This window comes from Pelobates fuscus, chromosome 8 (assembly GCF_036172605.1).
Source record: "Pelobates fuscus isolate aPelFus1 chromosome 8, aPelFus1.pri, whole genome shotgun sequence".
Lineage (NCBI taxonomy): Eukaryota > Metazoa > Chordata > Amphibia > Anura > Pelobatidae > Pelobates > Pelobates fuscus.
The window spans coordinates 177,284,374-177,302,858 of record NC_086324.1 but is presented as its reverse complement, the minus strand read 5'-3'; the positions used below and the strand labels follow the sequence as shown (position 1 = coordinate 177,302,858).

Below are 18,485 nucleotides of genomic sequence, written 5' to 3'. Positions count from 1 at the left end.
CCAGATATTTAATCCACTAAACTTCACCTCATCAAATGTTATTTGCTTCTCCCTTTCAGCCACATCTCACCCCGCGCCCTCCAGTCTGACTGCATTCTCTCCAGCCCCCCTTCATGTCACTAATCGCTTTACAATAAGTAATCACTAGCAGCCAGTATCATTTAACAAACAAACAAAAACAAAAACAAAAAATAAGAATGAAACCATTTCAGGCAAAGTAACGTATCCATAGAATGACTTTTATTAACATATTTGTAACAAATAGAAGAATCAGAAAATATGTGTAACAATAATCAGCTCAGATTTGTAGCAATATATTTAGCTCCAAAGCTTATGTAATTAAACAAAGTTCTTTAAATGTACGAAACTGATTCATTCCCAGAAAATAAGAAAAATGTAAAACCTGTTTAGCTGTAATATTAATGCCTTATCATTGTATTATCACTATGATTGCCATTTATATAGCCAAGAATAGAAAGCAGCCAAATGTAACAATAAAACAGACAATTACAAAATGTTACAGGAACAATAGGTGGATAAGGACCCTGCTCAACAAGCTTACAGTCTAGAAGAGGATCAATTTTCCAAAAACCAAGAAAAGAAGAAAAAATACAATAAAAAGTAAGTATTGAATAAGCCATGAAACACTAGACATCAAAATAGAAGCCCAAATACGGGTCAGGGCAGCCATTAGAAGACGTCTGACAGCAGGACACCATATACAGAGGGCTACCGTGGCTGCATGGGGGAAGCCAGCCAGGGACTGTCCCAATACGTAGACTTCAATGGTTTCCGGACTTGTTTGTCCTTAGTCATAGATTGCTACAGAAACAGGACATGAATTATTTAAGTGATGTATATATTTATCTGTTGGTGCAATGTGTTGTATCCTGCATTTTGTTTCAATTCATTGATGGGCACTTTTTTGCTGCTTATTTGACGTGATTTGATGTCTGATCTTTGGTAATATAAAACCAGGTACTATTAGAGTTTGTTGTCGCCTCAAACCATTCTCCTATAGTTTCATCCTCTCTTCCTTTTTCAAAATCGCTTCTTCTTTTCTTAATTTCTGATCTAGGTCTCTTTAAAACATATGACAATTGTGACGAAAGGTGTAGCTTAAGGCGGGTTTCACTAACAGGGTGAGGTTTGCCTTGAGCGCCAGCCTTTGTCAATTCTACCAAGCGTATCAAAAATCCATAAACCAAACTAGCCCCTGCTCCATCTTACGTTTCAAACAGAAATATTTAGGAAATGAAGAACAGATTGTGAAAGAGGAAAAGGAGAGGAAACACTTGTAGAAAGGTAAAGGGGCCGAGACACTTTAGGTTGTGGGTAAAATGATTTCATGGCTGCGGGATGGCCGCGAGGCAGTCCCCATTATTATGTATACTGAGAGTGTAATAGCCAGTCATGAAGAAGGGAAACCAACGGGGCACCTACATCAAAAAATAAACTGAATGAGGAATCAGCAAGAGAGGGATTTAAGGCAAATTTTTTTAATTATTGGCTAGTTAATAATGTAAAAAGCCACATAGAGTAAATGTGCGCATAGTCAGGGTCTGCAGCGTTTTTGCAGAGTCTGGTCACTACGGGTAAGAGATAAGAAAAAACAGAATTATCAAACACAATGGTAAAAAGGTCTGTCTGTCTATCTATCTATCTATCTCTAGCAGAGAAGGAGAGACAATGCACAGTGCTGACCTGTGTATTATAGCAAACAATGTATTTCAATCTTTGCTCTTGTGATTTATTACACTTCGGAAACCCACCATTTATATCTAGTCATTCTTATTATCAAACCATCGTTTATTAATGTTAGTGGACTGACTCGGAGGGAACGGTCCTGTGATTATAGAATCGGACAAGACCTTTTCTCTTTCTCTTTCTGAAGATTTTCTATCTCCTCTTCCCTTTCTCTAATTGCTTCCCTGTTTTTCTCATCATCAATGTCCTTAAGGTATCCTAAAATAAACTTCATCCTGTCATTCCTTTCACTTTTTGGATCCCTCTTCTGCTCCATCCCGAAATTGACTTCATTGAGAATCTGGGAGAGAAATGATAGAATTTCCCTGTGTTTTCCCAACACTTGCTGGTGATCTTCGATGGTGTAATTTTCGATGGCATATATCTTATTACTATCCATGTCTTCAAACGTGTTCCGTGTTTCAATAAGACCACCGTAGGATTTATGAGTCAGAACAACAATAGGATTAATTCCTGGAAAAGAAATAAACCAAGTAGATTATTGCCAATTAAAAGCGAGAGCAATTCTAAATAATAGGTGAAAAGATTAAAGACAAATTAACATAAAGAAAGATCTGTAACATAAATAAATTGGGATGGTGATCAATTTGGGTTGGAAATGTAGTATCACATGCAGGGCCAGAGCCACCGTTAGGCAAACTAGGCATTCGCCTAGGGTACCGGTCTTCTGGGAGCACCCACTGGAATGTTTCCTAGTGGGCTCGCCCTGTCTGGGGCTGCAGCGCTAAGCGAGAGGCTCTTGAGCCGCCCCCAACTCCAGGGCGACACTCAAGGCACCCAAAGGTGCGGGTGCCGAGAGGAGGCATGTCACAGAGGGGCCACCCCAGGGATCCCCCAATGCACAGCTAGGCAAGGCAAGGCAGACACCTGCTTACCTCCATGGCCGGTGCCTTCTCTGCCAAAAAATGCTGGCGACTGGAGGAGAGGGGGACAGAGCAGGCAGGCGGCTCTTGCAGCCTCTCACTCCTCCCTCGCGTGCCCTCGGTGATGCAGGGAGCCGGAATATGATGTCATTACGGCCCCGGCATGCTAAACAGCGCACTGGAGGAGTGATGAGCTGCCCCACACTGGACCCCAGGGAGGTGATTGTTTGACTGTCAGTAAGTGTGCGTGTGTGTCTTTCTGTCAGTAAGTAATTGTGTGTGTGTCTGTCAGTGAGTGTATGTATGTATGCCAGTGAGTGTGTGTGTGTGCCTGTCAGTGAGTAATTGTATGTATGTATGCCAGTGAGTGTCTGTGTGTGTGTCTGTCATTGTATGTCTGTCAGTGAATGTATGTGTGTGTCTGTCAGTGAGTGTGTGTGTCTGTCATTGAGTGTGTGTGTCTGTCAGTGAGTGAGTGCATGGCTGTCAGTCAGTGTCTGTGTGTGTGTGTGTTTATGCCTGTCAGTAAGTGTGTGTCTGTCAGTGAGTGAGTGTGTGTGTGTGAGTGTGTGTGTGTGTGTGTCTGTCTGTCAGTGTTTGTGTGTGTGTGTGTGTGTTTGTCAGTGAGTGAGTGTATGCCTGTCAGTCAGTGTCTGTGTGTCTGTTTATGCCTGTCAGTAAGTGTGTGTCTGTTAGTGAGTGAGTGTGTGTGTGTCTGCCAGTGTGTGTCTGTCAGTGAGTGAGTGTGTGTGTGTCAGTGAGTGAGTGTCTGTCAGTGAGCGTGTGTGTGTTTGCCAGTGTGTGTCTGTCAGTGAGTGAGTGACATGAGGGGACAGCAAAATGGATCATTGCTAGGATATCCTTGCACCGATCCCGATCACATGTGCTAGACACAAAACTATAGCAATTAATTAAATTCCTTCAGAATGACCATGTCATAATAGGTCAACTATATCAGTATGATGTCCACAGAAAATCTACTGCTGTATTCACGTACATAATTCACGTACTGCTCATGCAAAATAATATATATTTATTGAAGAATAGTGAACATATAAAGCCGTTTATTATCACGTAGTTGTTTGGCACCTTTGTAAATCATAATGATAACAGAAATCACCCATATGGCTCTGATCAAAAGTTTACATCCCATAGAATGTTTAGCCTTGTTACAGACACACAAGGTTACACACCAGTTAAAATGGCAATTAACGGTTAATTTCCCACACCTGTGGCTTTTTAAATTGCAATTAGTGTCTGTGTATAAATAGTCAATGAGTTGGTTAGCTCTCACATGGATGCACTGAGCAGGCTAGATACTGAGCCATGAGGAGCAGAAAAAAAACTGTTAAAAGACCTGTGTAACAAGGTAATGGAACTTTATAAAGATGGAAAAAGACATAAAAAGATATCCAAAGGCTTGAAAATGACAGTCAGTACTGTTCTATCATTTATTAAGAAGTGGGAAATTCAGGGTGGGGCAAAGATGCCTCTGCCACGAGCTAGTGGAGGAGCATGCTGGCAAGCCTCCTGCACACGGACTATGGCTTCCAGTTAGCTCAATGTAAGATTCTGGTGCTTTCTTACAGGTTCCTACATAATGCTGCTCCAACCTACCTATCCTCCCTAATACACAAGTAGGTCTCATCGAGGCCCCTGCGCTCTGCCAAAGACCTACGTATATCCTCTGTCCGTACTACCACCTCTAATACTTGCCTCCAAGACTTTTCCAGGGCTGCACCTCTTCTATGGAACTCCCTTCTCCGTAAGAATTTCATCCAGTCTCCACTCTTTCAAAAAATCATTGAAAACTCACTTCTTCAAGAAAGCATATTAATTGACTTCTCTCCTGCAACTGTCAAAAATTACGTACTAAGCCCTCAGTGAATACTATTCTAATAACCTACTTTGGGTCACTACTTTTACCCTTTGTGTCACTATACCCCACTCCCTCTAGATTGTAAGCTCATTGAGCAGGCCCTCCCCCCTCTGTTCCTGTACGTTCAGTTGTCTGGTTACAATTACATGTCTGTTAGTCCACCCATTGTACAGCGCTACGGAATCTGATGGCAATATATAAATAATAAAATAATAAAAATAATAATTAATAATGTAACCAACATTTAAAAGACTTGGTTCGTGTGGTTTCCCTTTTTAGTTTGGGAAACAAACAAACGCATGAATTGCGGACCACCTCTGGGCTTGTTAACTCCTACTAACCTCTCTTACTAACCCCACTTCTAATATACCTTTCACACTAGGTATCCTAAGTGTTCGCCTGGGGTTACGCCATTTGTATGCATGAACACATGGAAACTGAGTTTGTGGCCATCTTGTCGCACGAACATAGGCAACTGTGTTTGGTCGTCGAGTGAATGGAACTAAAATCGGACACTCTAACTCGCGAACACCGCTGAAAATTTACAAACGTCTGCTTCTTCTCTACTCATGTTAGGAGTATGTTTCTATACGGTCCTATTAATGAGAGCTAGAGGTCTATGTGTACTGAGCCGGTCACACTATGCTGGGATAGTCTGTGTGCTCTCTATACAGTCCTATTAATGAGAGCTAGAGGTCTATGTGTACTGAGCCGGTCACACTATGCTGGGATAGTCTGTGTGCTTTCTATACAGTCCTATTAATGAGAGCTAGAGGTCTATGTGTACTGAGCCGGTCACACTGTGCTGGGATAGTCTGTTTGCTCTCTAGACAGTCCTATTAATGAGAGCTAGAGGTCTATGTGTACTGAGCCGGTCACACTATGCTGGGATAGTCTGTTTGCTCTCTAGACAGTCCTATTAATGAGAGCTAGAGGTCTATGTGTACTGAGCCGGTCACACTATGCTGGGATAGTCTGTGTGCTCTCTATACAGTCCTATTAATGAGAGCTAGAGGTCTATGTGTACTGAGCCGGTCACACTATGCTGGGATAGTCTGTGTGCTTTCTATACAGTCCTATTAATGAGAGCTAGAGGTCTATGTGTACTGAGCCGGTCACACTGTGCTGGGATAGTCTGTTTGCTCTCTAGACAGTCCTATTAATGAGAGCTAGAGGTCTATGTGTACTGAGCCGGTCACACTATGCTGGGATAGTCTGTTTGCTCTCTAGACAGTCCTATTAATGAGAGCTAGAGGTCTATGTGTACTGAGCCGGTCACACTATGCTGGGATAGTCTGTTTGCTCTCTAGACAGTCCTATTAATGAGAGCTAGAGGTCTATGTGTACTGAGCCGGTCACACTATGCTGGGATAGTCTGTTTGCTCTCTAGACAGTCCTATTAATGAGAGCTAGAGGTCTATGTGTACTGAGCCGGTCACACTATGCTGGGATAGTCTGTGCTTTCTATACAGTCCTATTAATGAGAGCTAGAGGTCCCTGTGTACTGAGCCGGTCACACTATGCTGGAATAGTCTGTGCTTTCTATACAGTCCTATTAATGAGAGCTAGAGGTCTATGTGTACTGAGCGGGTCACACTATGCTGGGATAGTCTGTGTGCTCTCTATACAGTCCTATTAATGAGAGCTAGAGGTCTATGTGTACTGAGCCGGTCACACTATGCTGGGATAGTCTGTGTGCTCTCTATACAGTCCTATTAATGAGAGCTAGAGGTCTATGTGTACTGAGCTGGTCACACTATGCTGGGATAGTCTGTGTGCTTTCTATACAGTCCTATTAATGAGAGCTAGAGGTCTATGTGTACTGAGCCGGTCACACTATGCTGGGATAGTCTGTGTGCTTTCTATACAGTCCTATTAATGAGAGCTATAGGTCTATGTGTACTGAGCCGGTCACACTACGCTGGGATAGTCTGTGTGCTTTCTATACAGTCCTATTAATGAGAGCTATAGGTCTATGTGTACTGAGCCGGTCACACTATGCTGGGATAGTCTTTGTGCTTTCTATACAATCCTATTAATGAGAGCTAGAGGTCTATGTGTACTGAGCCGGTCACACTATGCTGGGATAGTCTGTGTGCTTTCTATACAGTCCTATTAATGAGAGCTAGAGGTCTATGTGTACTGAGTCGGTCACACTATGCTGGGATAGTCTGTGTGCTTTCTTACAGTCCTATTAATGAGAGCTAGAGGTCTATGTGTACTGAGCCGGTCACACTATGCTGGGATAGTCTGTGTGCTTTCTATACAGTCCTATTAATGAGAGCTAGAGGTCTATGTGTACTGAGCCGGTCACACTATGCTGGGATAGTCTGTGTGCTTTCTATACAGTCCTATTAATGAGATCTAGAGGTCTATGTGTACTGAGCCGGTCACACTATGCTGGGATAGTCTGTGTGCTTTCTATACAGTCCTATTAATGAGAGCTAGAGGTCTATGTGTACTGAGTCGGTCACACTATGCTGGGATAGTCTGTGTGCTTTCTATACAGTCCTATTAATGAGAGCTAGAGGTCTATGTGTACTGAGCCGGTCACACTGTGCTGGGATAGTCTGTGTGCTTTCTATACAGTCCTATTAATGAGCGCTAGAGGTCTATGTGTACTGAGTCCTTCACACTATGCTGGGATAGTCTGTTTGCTCTCTATACAGTCCTATTAATGAGAGCTAGAGGTCTATGTGTACTGAGCGGGTCACACTATGCTGGTATAGTCTGTGTGCTTTCTATACAGTCCTATTATTGAGAGCTAGAGGTCTATGTGTACTGAGCCGGTCACACTATGCTGGGATAGTCTGTGCTTTCTATACAGTCCTATTAATGAGAGCTAGAGGTCTATGTGTACTGAGCCGGTCACACTATGCTGGGATAGTCTGTGTGCTTTCTATACAGTCCTATTAATGAGAGCTAGAGGTCTATGTGTACTGAGCCGGTCACACTATGCTGGGATAGTCTGTGTGCTTCTATACAGTCCTATTAATGAGCGCTAGAGGTCTATGTGTACTGAGCCGGTCACACTATGCTGGGATAGTCTGTGTGCTTTCTATACAGTCCTATTAATGAGAGCCAGAGGTCTATGTGTACTGAGCCGGTCACACTATGCTGGGATAGTCTGTGTGCTTTCTATACAGTCCTATTAATGAGAGCTAGAGGTCTATGTGTACTGAGCCGGTCACACTATGCTGGGATAGTCTGTGTGCTTTCTATACAGTCCTATTAATGAGCGCTAGAGGTCTATGTGTACTGAGCCAGTCACACTATGCTGGGATAGTCTGTGTGCTTTCTATTCAGTCCTATTAATGAGAGCTAGAGGTCTATGTGTACTGAGCCGGTCACACTATGCTGGGATAGTCTGTGTGCTTTCTATACAGTCCTATTAATGAGAGCTAGAGGTCTATGTGTACTGAGCCGGTCACACTATGCTGGGATAGTCTGTGTGCTTTCTATACAGTCCTATTAATGAGAGCTAGAGGTCTATGTGTACTGAGCCAGTCACACTATGCTGGGATAGTCTGTGTGCTTTCTATTCAGTCCTATTAATGAGAGCTAGAGGTCTATGTGTACTGAGCCGGTCACACTATGCTGGGATAGTCTGTGTGCTTTCAATACAGTCCTATTAATGAGAGCTAGAGGTCTATGTGTACTGAGCCGGTTACACTATACTGGGATAGTCTGTGTGCTTTCTATACAGTCCTATTAATGAGAGCTAGAGGTCTATGTGTACTGAGCCGGTCACACTATACTGGGATAGTCTGTCTGCTTTCTATACAGTCCTATTAATGAGAGCCAGAGGTCTATGTGTACTGAGCCAGTCACACTATGCTGGGATAGTCTGTGTGCTTTCTATACAGTCCTATTAATGAGAGCTAGAGGACTATGTGTACTGAGCCGGTCACACTATGCTGGGATAGTCTGTGTGCTTTCTATACAGTCCTATTAATGAGCGCTAGAGGTCTATGTGTACTGACCTGGTCACACTATGCTGGGATAGTCTGTGTGCTTTCTATACAGTCCTATTAATGAGAGCTAGAGGTCTATGTGTACTGAGCCGGTCACACTATACTGGGATAGTCTGTGTGCTTTCTATACAGTCCTATTAATGAGAGCTAGAGGTCTAGGTGTACTGAGCCGGTCACACTATGCTGGGATAGTCTGTGTGCTTTCTATACAGTCCTATTAATGAGAGCTAGAGGTCTAGGTGTACTGAGCCGGTCACACTATGCTGGGATAGTCTGTGTGCTTTCTATACAGTCCTATTAATGAGCGCTAGAGGTCTATGTGTACTGAGCCAGTCACACTATGCTGGGATAGTCTGTGTGCTTTCTATACAGTCCTATTAATGAGAGCTAGAGGTCTATGTGTACTGAGCCGGTCACACTATGCTGGGATAGTCTGTGTGCTTTCTATACAGTCCTATTAATGAGAGCTAGAGGTCTATGTGTACTGAGCCGGTCACACTGTGCTGGGATAGTCTCAGTGGCGGATCCAGGGGGGGGGGGGCAACGGGGCAATTGCCCCCCCCCGAGATTCTCCCCTGCCGGCTAATGCAGGGCTGACATTGCCCAAGTGCCAGCCCTGCATTGTGCCTGCAGACCGGGGAGGGAGATCAGTGATCTCCCTCCCCGGTCTGCAGGCACATTACTGACAGCCGACCGGCAGGGGAGGGAGAGAGGACCCGGGAGCTGTTACCAGCAGCTCCTCCGGGTCCTCCTCTCGCGAGATTTGGAGCGTTGCCGCGGTTACCACGGCAACGCTCCAAATCTCGCGAGAGTGAACTCTAGCCCTGGAGCGCGGGCTAGAGTTCACTCCTACCACTGGGACCACCAGGGAATCCCCACTGGGACCACCAAGGAAAGAAAGATGTCCCCCCTCCTCCCAGTAAAGGTAAGAAGGGAGGGGGGACATAAATTATATATTAATTTTAATTAAATGTTTAAAAAAAAAACACACACACATTAACCCCCCCCCCTATCCTTCTTCTACACACACATTGCCCCTGCCCCCCATACACACACACACACATTGCCCCTGCCCCCCATACACACACACACACATTGCCCCTGCCCCCATACACACACACACACACACACATTGCCCCTGCCCCCCATACACACACACACACATTGCCCCTGCCCCCCATACACACACACACACACATTGCCCCTGCCCCCCATACACACACACACACACATTGCCCCTGCCCCCCATACACACACACACATTGCCCCTGCCCCCATACACACACACATTGCCCCTGCCCCCCACACACACATTACCCCTGCCCCCCATACACACACACATTGTCCCTGCCCCCCATACACACACACATTGCCCCTGCCCCCCATACACACACACATTGCCCCTGCCCCCGATATACACACACATTGCCCCTGCCCCCCATACACACACATTGCCCCTGCCCCCATACACACACAGTGCCCCTGCCCCCCATACACACACACACACACATTGCCCCTGCCCCCCATACACACACACATTGCCCCTGCCCCCGATATACACACACATTGCCCCTGCCCCCCATACTCACACATTGCCCCTGCCCCCATACACACACAGTGCCCCTGCCCCCCATACACACACACACACATTGCCCCTGCCCCCCATATACACACACATTGCCCGTGCCCCCCATATACACACACATTGCCCGTGCCCCCATATACACACACATTGCCCCTGCCCCCCATACACACACACATTGCCCCTGCCCCCCATACACACACACATTGCCCCTGCCCCCCATACACACACATACACACACATTGCCCCTGCCCCCCATACACACACACACACACACACACACACATTGCCCCTGCCCCCCATACACACACACACATTGCCTCTGCCCCCCATACACACACACACACACACATTGCCCCCATACACACACACACATTGCCCCTGCCCCATACACACACACATTGCCCCAGCCCCCATACACACACATTGCCCCTGCCCCCATACATACACACACATTGCCCCTGCCCCCCATACACACACACATTACCCCTGCCCCCCATACACACACACACATAGCCCCTGCCCCCCATACACACACACACATTGCCCCTGCCCCCCATACACACACACATTGCCCCTGCCCCCCATACACACACACATTGCCCCTGCCCCCCATACACACACACATTGCCCCTGCCCCCCATACACACACACATTGCCCCTGCCCCCCATACACACACACACATTGCCCCTGCCCCCCATATACACACACATTGCCCCTGCCCCCCATATACACACACATTGCCCCTGCCCCCCATACACACACACATTGCCCCTGCCCCATACACACACACACACATGGCCCCTGCCCCATACACACACACACACACACACATTGCCCCTGCCCCCATACACACACACACATTGCCCCTGCCCCCCATACACACACACACATTGCCCCTGCCCCCCATATACACACACATTGCCCCTGCCCCCCATATACACACATTGCCCCTGCCCCCCATACACACACATTGCCCCTGCCCCCCATACACACACATTGCCCCTGCCCCCCATAAACACATTGCCCCCACATACACACACTGCCCCACATACACACACTGCCCCCCATAAACACACTGCCCCCACACACATACATTGCCCCACACACACACTGTAACTGTCACACACACATACTGACCCACACACACACTGCACCCCTGACATATACTGCCGCCCTCACGTACACACTGCAACCTTCACACACACACACACTGCTAATACACTGTCCCCCTCACACACACACACACACTGCACCCCTCACACATTGCACCACTCACACATACCACTGCTCCTCTGCTCTACTACAGCCCCATTCCCCAGAGGACCTCAGGTAAGTTGTCAAACAGTTCTTAAACAGTTTGACTACTTACTCTGGGAGGGGGTCTTGGCATTATTGGCACTATAACCACTACACTGAGCTGTAGTGGTTATTGTGTCTGGATTATTTATTTAAATAATCTACAAGTGCCCCTCCCGAGATCAGGCTCTGGATCCGCCACTGGATAGTCTGTGTGGTTTAAATGGTCTCCCTTGAGATTTGCATGGTGCAAAATGTTACCTGTTATTTTTCTTGCATTCTTCAGTATAAGTTTGTATGTATCACGTTCCTGTGATGGAATTCTGTTGTTTACACTAAAAAAAAAAAGAAAAGAAAAGATATATATGATATTAATATTATTATTGACATTTATAAAGCGCCGACATATTCCGTAGCGCTTTACAATTTCTTCAATGGTGGAAATTTAACAATATTAATAAAAAATGAGACAATTACAAAATGTTACTGGAACAATAGTTTGATTGAGGACCTTGCTCAAATGAGCTTACTATCTAGAGGAGGGGAGTATAAAGACACGTTCGGAAGGACAGCAAACAACAAGGTGACAACTGGAGGTGAGTGAGTGCTACCCATAAGCTTCCCTAAAGAGATGGGTGATTAAGGCACTTCTTAAATGATTGAAGACTGATGGCGGTAGGCAGGCTGTTCCAAAGAAAAGGAGCCGCCCGCTAGAAGTCCTGCAAGAGTGAGTTGGCCGTACGGGTGCGAGCAGTGGACAGGAGAAGGTCACCGGCACAGCTGAGAGACCAAGAAGGGGCATATCTCCTGTAGAGGAGTAGTAGGTTAATCCACGGTATCTCAGTCGAACACAATCTCTGATATGTTGAAGTGGCTAGGTTTTGCCACATCTACGAATCAATAAATAAATGTAACAGGGGCTAGAGTTGCTTAGAGCTGTAATGGTAAGAGTTAGTATTTTGGTGAGGTGTGAGAGGAGCGAAAGGGGCGAAAGATCAGTCTGGCGGTCACATTCGTTACAGATTGTGGCGGTCACATTCGTTACAGATTGTAGCGAGTCAGTACTGCTTCTGGGGAGACCAACTGGTAGAGAATTACCGTAATCAATACAAGGCATTATGAGAGCATTAACAAGCTCCTCGGCAGCATCTTGTGTAAGAAAGGGGCCGATTGGGATTGGGATTGACAAGTTTTAGCAACATTCTGGATATGAGGTGCAAAGGTGAGGCCAGGATCAAAGATAACACAAAGACAGCGAGCTTGCAAATCTCTGTCTCGGGATCTCTTCCTCCCATTCTGTATACTCTGCCTGTATATTTTATATTACAATCTCTGTCTCGGGAACTCTTCCTCCCATTCTGTGTACTCTGCCTGTATATTTTATATTACAATCTCTGTCCCGGGATCTCTTCCTCCCACTCTGTGTACTCTGCCTGTATATTTTATATTACAATCTCTGTCCCGGGATCTCTTCCTCCCATTCTGTGTACTCTGCCTGTATATTTTATATTACAATCTCTGTCTCGGGATCTCTTCCTCCCATTCTGTGTACTCTGCCTGTATATTTTATATTACAATCTCTGTCTCGGGATCTCTTCCTCCCATTCTGTGTACTCTGCCTGTATATTTTATATTACAATCTCTGTCCCGGGATCTCTTCCTCCCACTCTGTGTACTCTGCCTGTATATTTTATATTACAATCTCTGTCTAAGGATCTCTTCCTCCCATTCTGTGTACTCTGCCTGTATATTTTATATTATAATCTCTGTCTAAGGATCTCTTCTTCCCATTCTGTGTACTCTGCCTGTATATTTTATATTACAATCTCTGTCTCGGGATCTCTTCCTCCCATTCTGTGTACTCAGCCTGTATATTTTATATTACAATCTCTGTCCCGGGATCTCTTCCTCCCACTCTGTGTACTCTGCCTGTATATTTTATATTACAATCTCTGTCCCGGGATCTCTTCCTCCAACTCTGTGTACTCTGCCTGTATATTTTATATTACAATCTCTGTCTCGGGATCTCTTCCTCCCATTCTGTGTACTCTGCCTGTATATTTTATATTACAATCTCTGTCCCGGGATCTCTTCCTCCCACTCTGTGTACTCTGCCTGTATATTTTATATTACAATCTCTGTCCCGGGATCTCTTCCTCCCACTCTGTGTACTCTGCCTGTATATTTTATATTACAATCTCTGTCTCGGGATCTCTTCCTCCCATTCTGTGTACTCTGCTTGTATATTTTATATTACAATCTCTGTCTAAGGATCTCTTCCTCCCATTCTGTGTACTCAGCCTGTATATTTTATATTACAATCTCTGTCTCGGGATCTCTTCCTCCCATTCTGTGTACTCTGCCTGTATATTTTATATTATAATCTCTGTCTAAGGATCTCTTCTTCCCATTCTGTGTACTCTGCCTGTATATTTTATATTACAATCTCTGTCTAAGGATCTCTTCCTCCCATTCTGTGTACTCAGCCTGTATATTTTATATTACAATCTCTGTCTCGGGATCTCTTCCTCCCATTCTGTGTACTCTGCCTGTATATTTTATATTACAATCTCTGTCCCGGGATCTCTTCCTCCCATTCTGTGTACTCTGCCTGTATATTTTATATTACAATCTCTGTCTCGGGATCTCTTCCTCCCATTCTGTGTACTCTGCCTGTATATTTTATATTACAATCTCTGTCCCTGGATCTCTTCCTCCCATTCTATGTACTCTGCCTGTATATTTTATATTACAATCTCTGTCTAAGGATCTCTTCCTCCCATTCTGTGTACTCTGCCTGTATATTTTATATTACAATCTCTGTCTCGGGATCTCTTCCTCCCATTCTGTGTACTCTGCCTGTATATTTTATATTACAATCTCTGTCCCTGGATCTCTTCCTCCCATTCTATGTACTCTGCCTGTATATTTTATATTACAATCTCTGTCTAAGGATCTCTTCCTCCCATTCTGTGTACTCTGCCTGTATATTTTATATTACAATCTCTGTCTCGGGATCTCTTCCTCCCATTCTGTATACTCTGCCTGTATATTTTATATTACAATCTCTGTCTCGGGATCTCTTCCTCCCATTCTGTGTACTCTGCCTGTATATTTTATATTACAATCTCTGTCCCGGGATCTCTTCCTCCCATTCTGTGTACTCTGCCTGCATATTTTATATTACAATCTCTGTCCCGGGATCTCTTCCTCCCATTCTGTGTACTCTGCCTGCATATTTTATATTACAATCTCTGTCCCGGGATCTCTTCCTCCCATTCTGTGTACTCTGCCTGTATATTTTATATTACAATCTCTGTCTCTGGATCTCTTCCTCCCATGCTGTGTACTCTGCCTGTATATTTTATATTACAATCTCTGTCTCGGGATCTCTTCCTCCCATTCTGTGTACTCTGCCTGTATATTTTATATTACAATCTCTGTCTCTGGATATCTTCCTCCCATTCTGTGTACTCTGCCTGTATATTTTATATTACAATCTATGTCTCGGGATCTCTTCCTCCCATTCTGTGTACTCTGCCTGTATATTTTATATTACAATCTCTGTCTAAGGATCTCTTCCTCCCATTCTGTGTACTCTGCCTGTATATTTTATATTACAATCTATGTCTCGGGAACTCTTCCTCCCATTCTGTGTACTCTACCTGTATATTTTATATTACAATCTCTGTCCCGGGATCTCTTCCTCCCATTTTGTGTACTCTGCCTGTATATTTTATATTACAATCTCTGTCCCGGGATCTCTTTCTCCCATTTTGTGTACTCTGCCTGTATATTTTATATTACAATCTCTCTCCCTGGATATCTTCCTCCCATTCTGTGTACTCTGCCAGGAAATTTTATATTACAATCTCTGTCTCGGGATCTCTTCCTCCCATTCTGTGTACTCTGCCTGTATATTTTATATTACAATCTCTGTCTCGGGATCTCTTCCTCCCATTCTGTGTACTCTGCCTGTATATTTTATATTACAATCTCTGTCTCGGGATCTCTTCCTCCCATTCTGTGTACTCTGCCTGTATATTTTATATTACAATCTCTGTCTCGGGATCTCTTCCTCCAACTCTGTGTACTCTGCCTGTATATTTTATATTACAATCTCTGTCTCTGGATCTCTTCCTCCCATTCTGTGTACTCTGCCTGTATATTTTATATTACAATCTCTGTCCCGGGATCTCTTCCTCCCACTCTGTGTACTCTGCCTGTATATTTTATATTACAATCTCTGTCCCGGGATCTCTTCCTCCCACTCTGTGTACTCTGCCTGTATATTTTATATTACAATCTCTGTCTCGGGATCTCTTCCTCCCATTCTGTGTAGTCTGCCTGTATATTTTATATTACAATCTCTGTCTAAGGATCTCTTCCTCCCATTCTGTGTACTCAGCCTGTATATTTTATATTACAATCTCTGTCTCGGGATCTCTTCCTCCCATTCTGTGTACTCTGCCTGTATATTTTATATTACAATCTCTGTCCCGGGATCTCTTCCTCCCATTCTGTGTACTCTGCCTGTATATTTTATATTACAATCTCTGTCTCGGGATCTCTTCCTCCCATTCTGTGTACTCTGCCTGTATATTTTATATTACAATCTCTGTCCCTGGATCTCTTCCTCCCATTCTATGTACTCTGCCTGTATATTTTATATTACAATCTCTGTCTAAGGATCTCTTCCTCCCATTCTGTGTACTCTGCCTGTATATTTTATATTACAATCTCTGTCTCGGGATCTCTTCCTCCCATTCTGTGTACTCTGCCTGTATATTTTATATTACAATCTCTGTCCCTGGATCTCTTCCTCCCATTCTATGTACTCTGCCTGTATATTTTATATTACAATCTCTGTCTCGGGATCTCTTCCTCCCATTCTGTGTACTCTGCCTGTATATTTTATATTACAATCTCTGTCCCTGGATCTCTTCCTCCCATTCTGTGTACTCTGCCTGTATATTTTATATTACAATCTCTGTCTCGGGATCTCTTCCTCCCATTCTGTATACTCTGCCTGTATATTTTATATTACAATCTCTGTCTCGGGATCTCTTCCTCCCATTCTGTGTACTCTGCCTGTATATTTTATATTACAATCTCTGTCCCGGGATCTCTTCCTCCCATTCTGTGTACTCTGCCTGCATATTTTATATTACAATCTCTGTCCCGGGATCTCTTCCTCCCATTCTGTGTACTCTGCCTGCATATTTTATATTACAATCTCTGTCCCGGGATCTCTTCCTCCCATTCTGTGTACTCTGCCTGCATATTTTATATTACAATCTCTGTCTCGGGATCTCTTCCTCCCATTCTGTGTACTCTGCCTGTATATTTTATATTATAATCTCTGTCTAAGGATCTCTTCTTCCCATTCTGTGTACTCTGCCTGTATATTTTATATTACAATCTCTGTCTCGGGATCTCTTCCTCCCATTCTGTGTACTCAGCCTGTATATTTTATATTACAATCTCTGTCCCGGGATCTCTTCCTCCCACTCTGTGTACTCTGCCTGTATATTTTATATTACAATCTCTGTCCCGGGATCTCTTCCTCCAACTCTGTGTACTCTGCCTGTATATTTTATATTACAATCTCTGTCTCGGGATCTCTTCCTCCCATTCTGTGTACTCTGCCTGTATATTTTATATTACAATCTCTGTCCCGGGATCTCTTCCTCCCACTCTGTGTACTCTGCCTGTATATTTTATATTACAATCTCTGTCCCGGGATCTCTTCCTCCCACTCTGTGTACTCTGCCTGTATATTTTATATTACAATCTCTGTCTCGGGATCTCTTCCTCCCATTCTGTGTACTCTGCCTGTATATTTTATATTACAATCTCTGTCTAAGGATCTCTTCCTCCCATTCTGTGTACTCAGCCTGTATATTTTATATTACAATCTCTGTCTCGGGATCTCTTCCTCCCATTCTGTGTACTCTGCCTGTATATTTTATATTACAATCTCTGTCCCGGGATCTCTTCCTCCCATTCTGTGTACTCTGCCTGTATATTTTATATTACAATCTCTGTCTCGGGATCTCTTCCTCCCATTCTGTGTACTCTGCCTGTATATTTTATATTACAATCTCTGTCCCTGGATCTCTTCCTCCCATTCTATGTACTCTGCCTGTATATTTTATATTACAATCTCTGTCTAAGGATCTCTTCCTCCCATTCTGTGTACTCTGCCTGTATATTTTATATTACAATCTCTGTCTCGGGATCTCTTCCTCCCATTCTGTGTACTCTGCCTGTATATTTTATATTACAATCTCTGTCCCTGGATCTCTTCCTCCCATTCTATGTACTCTGCCTGTATATTTTATATTACAATCTCTGTCTAAGGATCTCTTCCTCCCATTCTGTGTACTCTGCCTGTATATTTTATATTACAATCTCTGTCTCGGGATCTCTTCCTCCCATTCTGTATACTCTGCCTGTATATTTTATATTACAATCTCTGTCTCGGGATCTCTTCCTCCCATTCTGTGTACTCTGCCTGTATATTTTATATTACAATCTCTGTCCCGGGATCTCTTCCTCCCATTCTGTGTACTCTGCCTGCATATTTTATATTACAATCTCTGTCCCGGGATCTCTTCCTCCCATTCTGTGTACTCTGCCTGCATATTTTATATTACAATCTCTGTCCCGGGATCTCTTCCTCCCATTCTGTGTACTCTGCCTGTATATTTTATATTACAATCTCTGTCTCTGGATCTCTTCCTCCCATGCTGTGTACTCTGCCTGTATATTTTATATTACAATCTCTGTCTCGGGATCTCTTCCTCCCATTCTGTGTACTCTGCCTGTATATTTTATATTACAATCTCTGTCTCTGGATATCTTCCTCCCATTCTGTGTACTCTGCCTGTATATTTTATATTACAATCTATGTCTCGGGATCTCTTCCTCCCATTCTGTGTACTCTGCCTGTATATTTTATATTACAATCTCTGTCTAAGGATCTCTTCCTCCCATTCTGTGTACTCTGCCTGTATATTTTATATTACAATCTATGTCTCGGGAACTCTTCCTCCCATTCTGTGTACTCTACCTGTATATTTTATATTACAATCTCTGTCCCGGGATCTCTTCCTCC

The 18,485-nt window shown here is 44.1% G+C and overlaps 1 protein-coding gene across 1 annotated transcript in view; it reads right to left on the bottom strand.

The window, feature by feature from the left end:
* Positions 1-1,750: 1,750 nt before the first annotated feature.
* The window catches only part of LOC134571402 (uncharacterized), a 59,485-nt gene continuing 42,750 nt past the window's right edge, over positions 1,751-18,485 (bottom strand). The window contains exons 3-4 of the mRNA XM_063429607.1: positions 11,627-11,700; positions 1,751-2,220 (exon numbers count right to left, since the gene is read on the bottom strand). Of these exons, the coding sequence (XP_063285677.1) occupies positions 1,853-2,220; positions 11,627-11,700 (442 nt within the window). The 3' untranslated portion in view covers positions 1,751-1,852. The remainder of the gene's footprint in view (positions 2,221-11,626; positions 11,701-18,485) is intronic.